Below are 4,960 nucleotides of genomic sequence, written 5' to 3' on the forward strand. Positions count from 1 at the left end.
AAATCAGCTACTATTATATACAGATCTTACATTAACTTATATGCCCATAATTGAAGACTGAACAACCCAGGTGAAGAGGACTTTGTACCTGTGGGCATGATTGGACAAGGGTCTATCTGATAGGTAATCAGATGTTGGTTGGCTAACGCTATTGGTTTGGATAGTGGCAGATGCATCGGTATCATCAAATATGTGGGATGATGATTCTTCATCCTGAACATCAAAGAAACAAACTAAGAAATGTGCAGATGTCATGCTTCGAAATATTGCATTAGCATAGCTATTGTTATGAATATACTGTGTCAATCAGATCATAGAATAACTATTCTCTGAAAACAAAAGGCTCTTAAACAAAAATGTAATTTGACTTGTAAGGTTCTCATAGAATAGATTGGAAATATTGTTGATAAAAGGCAAACACTCCCCAAGGCTTCTTCAAGATAAATGAAACATGTAAAAAGCAAGACCTTATACTCTTCCTTCCATGTTTTTGTGAATGTATTAAGTCATACTTACAGCAAAAAATAAATTAACCAGCAAAGTTCCACAGTAGAGACTGCCTAACACCTAAAAAACAGTACTTCCCGAATGTCAAAATATAGTGTACTTTGACCATCAATTATTACAAAATATATGTATGTTCTGTGCACAAAGATGCCTCAATAGATTCTCATTTCACAAATGTTGTAATAAACACTGGCTTTGTAGTAATTGATACATATTGTAAGGAAGATAAGTTAATGGTCAAAGTATATCTTGGAAGACTTTATGGAGTACTTAATTAACAACATTAGTATTGAAAAAGTTACACTTCTGTACCATTTTTGATGAACATGCCAGTGAATCCTTGGGATCAATATTGACTGTCCTGTTAAACGAATCAACATGGCATGTACTGCTTGGAATTTTAGCAAATGGTGGCTTGTACTTGCTGTTATCGGAGTCTCTACGTACTGCTGAATATTTTATCTCTTCATCATGGTCCAAGTCATCACCCAGGAATAAGCCTCTCTCCTGCAAACATAATCTCAATACTTCAGATCTTTAAACTAAGAATGTGCCTGTATACTATATTTTTATGCACTTCAGTCTTCACTATACTTGCAACGTTGAGACCAAAAACAGAAATGTGAGCCTAGGCTTACCTCTGCAAGATGAGTATCTTTGGTATCTTCTCCCTCTATTTCTCTAGCTATTTTCAAAGCATGCTTTTCAAGCTCTCTCATATGAGGACCTCTCTCAAGCTTTGTGGTATAAATTTCTTCATTGAAAGTACTCTTTACCCCAAACAAAGCTGCATTGGTTTCAAACTGATCCCAGCTCCTGCAAATGTATGAATTAATAATTATCATGCAGCCTTGTACAACCAAAGCAAATAATGTCAGAGATGTTCCAGCAGTATTTCATCGATGCAAGCACTAGGATTAGGACATCACTACAAACAAAAGGTGCCTACACTGACGAAATCACATATTGCTGTTCAACATTATCATCTACATAGTCCACTTTTTGCTGTTCTGTTATATGGAACTAAATTATACAATGTATGAGTATGAAACAATTAACAGAAGCTGATAGGCAGAGATGATTGCTTATCCAAGTATCCAACGACCATACTCCCTCCATACCCGTAAAGAATGTCGTTTAGGACAACGACATGGTCTCCAAAGCCTAGCTTTGACTTCTTGTTTTTATAAAAATATTTATCAAAAAGTGGAAAAGTGGTATATATATTTTTATGAAAGCATTTTTCAAGAAAAATCTATTCATATGGTTTTCACATTTCCAAACTCAACAACTTAGAAGTCATGATTTATATTCCCAATGTTTGACCCAAACCTTGTCCAAAACAATTTTCTTTACGGGTATGGAGTACATATCAATGACTAAGGTAGTAAGGTGGTTGGTTGTTGCAGTTGAAGGGAGAGGGAAAAAACTTATATTGCTTCAGTACATCAAATACCTATTTCCCTTTCTGTCATACTTCTCCAGTTCAATACACTCTGAATCTCCTTCATCTGGTGCCCAGCGCTCAAGTTCCCTCTCTTCAAGATAATGAGAGCGGGAAATAGCAGAATCAATCAGCAAGTCCTTCCTTTTGTCATGGCCAGGACCTTTTGCCAGCTCGTCACCGCCAAGTGCTACATCCTGAAAATCCATATTGGATAGTCACTACATAATTAAATTAATGGCATAGAAAAGGTATAATAATTCACAACACCTTGTCAATTCAATCCATAAACACATCAGAAGTACCCCCACATAAATCAAACAAACTAATAATTAGGGAAGGAATAACAAACAAAAATTTGTGAACCATAGACAAGAAAAATGAGAATGGAGAAAGAAACCTTGGCGAAGACTTGTACAAGCTCCCTTGCTGGTATTATCATAGTCTCAGGTTTCTTTACAACATCATCAGAATATCTTTGTCCTCTGGCAGAACCATCCTTTATGACCTGAGCCATTTTTAAGACTACTCCTGTAGGAGAATCTTGAAGTTAGTATTGAAGGAATATGACAATATAATTCAGGAAAACTGTGCTCAAATAGAAAACTGTTAAGGATTCTTAAAAGCTATCTCAGGAACTGAGAAAAGAAAGAGAGGTGTACCAAAGTCTTTGTCAGAGTTTGTTGCATGGAAAATTCCAGAGATTATAGACCCATTTTTCACATGCACGTCCACATGATGCCCAATAAGTTGTGTTAGAACATAGATTAGCCGGTCCCTCGAATGGCTTCCATGCCCTAGTTTGATGCCATTTTCTTATCAACAGAAAACATTATCAACAATAGCCCATTTCTTAGTAACAGAAAACATTATCAACAATAGGTCATAAATGTTGAAGTATGAAACCATTTAATGTAAGGTGTGATGTTTACCTGAGTTGGTAAAACCACCAGACGATGACCTCACCAAATTTATTTTACTTTCATGCCTTCCACTACCCTCCCTATCCAGCTTCCGATGGGGGAATCCATTCACAGAACCCCTACTAGGAGGGGCAATTTGCTGCTGATGACTCATCATTCCTGTACAGGAACCCACAATTAATGCTGAGTCAAGTATAAGTAAGAAAGCTTTGCATTCACCAGACGAATTGCACTGGTTACTCGTGACGAACTCTTGGAGAACAAGTACTTAAGAAGCTGACCATCATAAGATGACATTAAGGTCACAATTATCTTAAACACATGGAGTCTATGTAAATGGATGTATAATATTGCAGATACATATAAAGATCATTGTTGGCAAATACCACAGATATATATAAAGACCATTGACATCTATAATATTGGAGTTGGCGAGTTGCATCTAAAGATTCCCATGCACTGCACAAAATGTCTGTCACTGAGGCATATGCCGCATATCTACATCAGAATTTGTATTATCAACCTAATAAAGTGACGTAGAAAAACTGTGGCAAAAAGTGCTACTTGACAATTGTATTGCTCATAACACATTTTGCGCATCAAAAATGGGTGTTGCCATGACGAGCAAGCAAAGGTACAACTAGGTAGTTCAAAAATATCTCATATGTAAATGCCTGAGTTCCCATTACATTATGTGCATAAGCACATAAATGAACTACAGGAAGCTTGAGTTATCTTTCCAGAAAAACGTCCTGTGCGAAAGAAAATTTATGGATGGTAACATAGACCAGACGCATTTGCAGGAGTTCCTTTCATAGTTTCATGTACTCCAAACCATTATGGTAGTACATAAACTGATCCATTCACAGGGAGTGTAATCACAGACTGATTGTGTAATATGTTGAGAACATCTTAATCATATGAGACTACATAAGACTACGACCATACCCATCATCTTATTGGATTTGCCAGATGCAACATCATGGCAACATGTTAAACACAACCAACTGGATACTGAGTACAATAACCTGGTTGCTAGTATAATAAAATAGGATTATCTAGACGCAACATCATTATATCACTTAAATGTTGGCACAGATAGCGCTGCCCACGTCATGTTAGCAGCTACTTGGATAGCTAAACCACCCAGCCAAAACAATGGATAGAAAACTACATTACAATAAGAATGAGTTGCTAGTAAGCGTCTGACATACGCACAGCTATCAGACCATGATATAAGCACATGAAATCAGGATCTCGGCAGCGGGTAGAAGACAAAATCCGGGCAGAGGAACGGCTCCCCCAAGCTTTCCAGGAGGCCACGCACCTCCAATCTCAGAGATCTAATCCACCGCACCTAGGTCTACGATCTCGAGCAGGCGGGCCGAGCGCGGATGCACGCACCGCCCGTCCCGAATCCTGATCCAACAGAAAGAGCAGAGAAGAGGGAACAGAGGACCCCGCACGAGGGACGGTCAGCTACCTGCTTCGTCGGAACCCTAGGGTTCCGGTGCCGGCCGGATCGCCGCCGGGGACGACGGGCGTACGAGTCGAAGGGGCGAGGGCCTCCGGTAGCGAGCCGACGCGTAAACCGAGTGTGGGGGAGGGGAGACGCGGCTGCCGGAACCCTGCTCTTGACGACGAAGTCGCGGGCGGCGGCGGCGGCAGCGGCGGGAGGTGGGGTCGGGCTGGGGTTGGGTCGCCGCAGAGTTGGGGAGGCGGAAGTCCGAATGAACCGGGGCAGCCCGTGCGATGCGACGGCGTGAGGTGTTAGTTTTCCTTGCCGGGTTCGGGCTTCCGCGGGCGGACCGGTCCGCGGGTACGCCGCGTGGGCGGGCTGAGCCCGACCTGCTCGTGCCGCCTTTCAAGTCGCGCGCCAGCCTGCCGGTGCCGCAAAGCGGTAGCCGGTAGGACGTGACTTGACACAATTTCTCCTCCCCTCCCTTCCCCTTTCTTCTTTTTCTGTGAACGTCCTGCACTGCCCGTTTCGCCAAAATTTCAACACGGTTTTCTGGTGGCATATCCCCAAGACCCCAACACGTAGGAGGAATGTGATAGTGAGAGAGAGTCCATGGCTGGCAAAGAA

At 41.4% G+C, this 4,960-nt stretch overlaps 1 protein-coding gene across 1 annotated transcript in view; it reads right to left on the reverse strand.

Annotated features, from left to right (window-relative positions):
- The window catches only part of LOC8084530 (polyadenylate-binding protein-interacting protein 4), a 9,828-nt gene extending 5,125 nt beyond the window's left edge, over positions 1 to 4,703 (reverse strand). The window contains exons 1-8 of the mRNA XM_021459524.1: positions 4,358 to 4,703; positions 2,884 to 3,033; positions 2,614 to 2,766; positions 2,352 to 2,482; positions 1,964 to 2,148; positions 1,146 to 1,323; positions 820 to 1,014; positions 45 to 213 (exon numbers count right to left, since the gene is read on the reverse strand). Of these exons, the coding sequence (XP_021315199.1) occupies positions 45 to 213; positions 820 to 1,014; positions 1,146 to 1,323; positions 1,964 to 2,148; positions 2,352 to 2,482; positions 2,614 to 2,766; positions 2,884 to 3,031 (1,159 nt within the window). The 5' untranslated portion in view covers positions 3,032 to 3,033; positions 4,358 to 4,703. The remainder of the gene's footprint in view (positions 1 to 44; positions 214 to 819; positions 1,015 to 1,145; positions 1,324 to 1,963; positions 2,149 to 2,351; positions 2,483 to 2,613; positions 2,767 to 2,883; positions 3,034 to 4,357) is intronic.

The sequence above is a fragment of the Sorghum bicolor genome, chromosome 4 (genome assembly GCF_000003195.3).
Source record: "Sorghum bicolor cultivar BTx623 chromosome 4, Sorghum_bicolor_NCBIv3, whole genome shotgun sequence".
In the NCBI taxonomy this organism is placed as follows: domain Eukaryota; kingdom Viridiplantae; phylum Streptophyta; class Magnoliopsida; order Poales; family Poaceae; genus Sorghum; species Sorghum bicolor.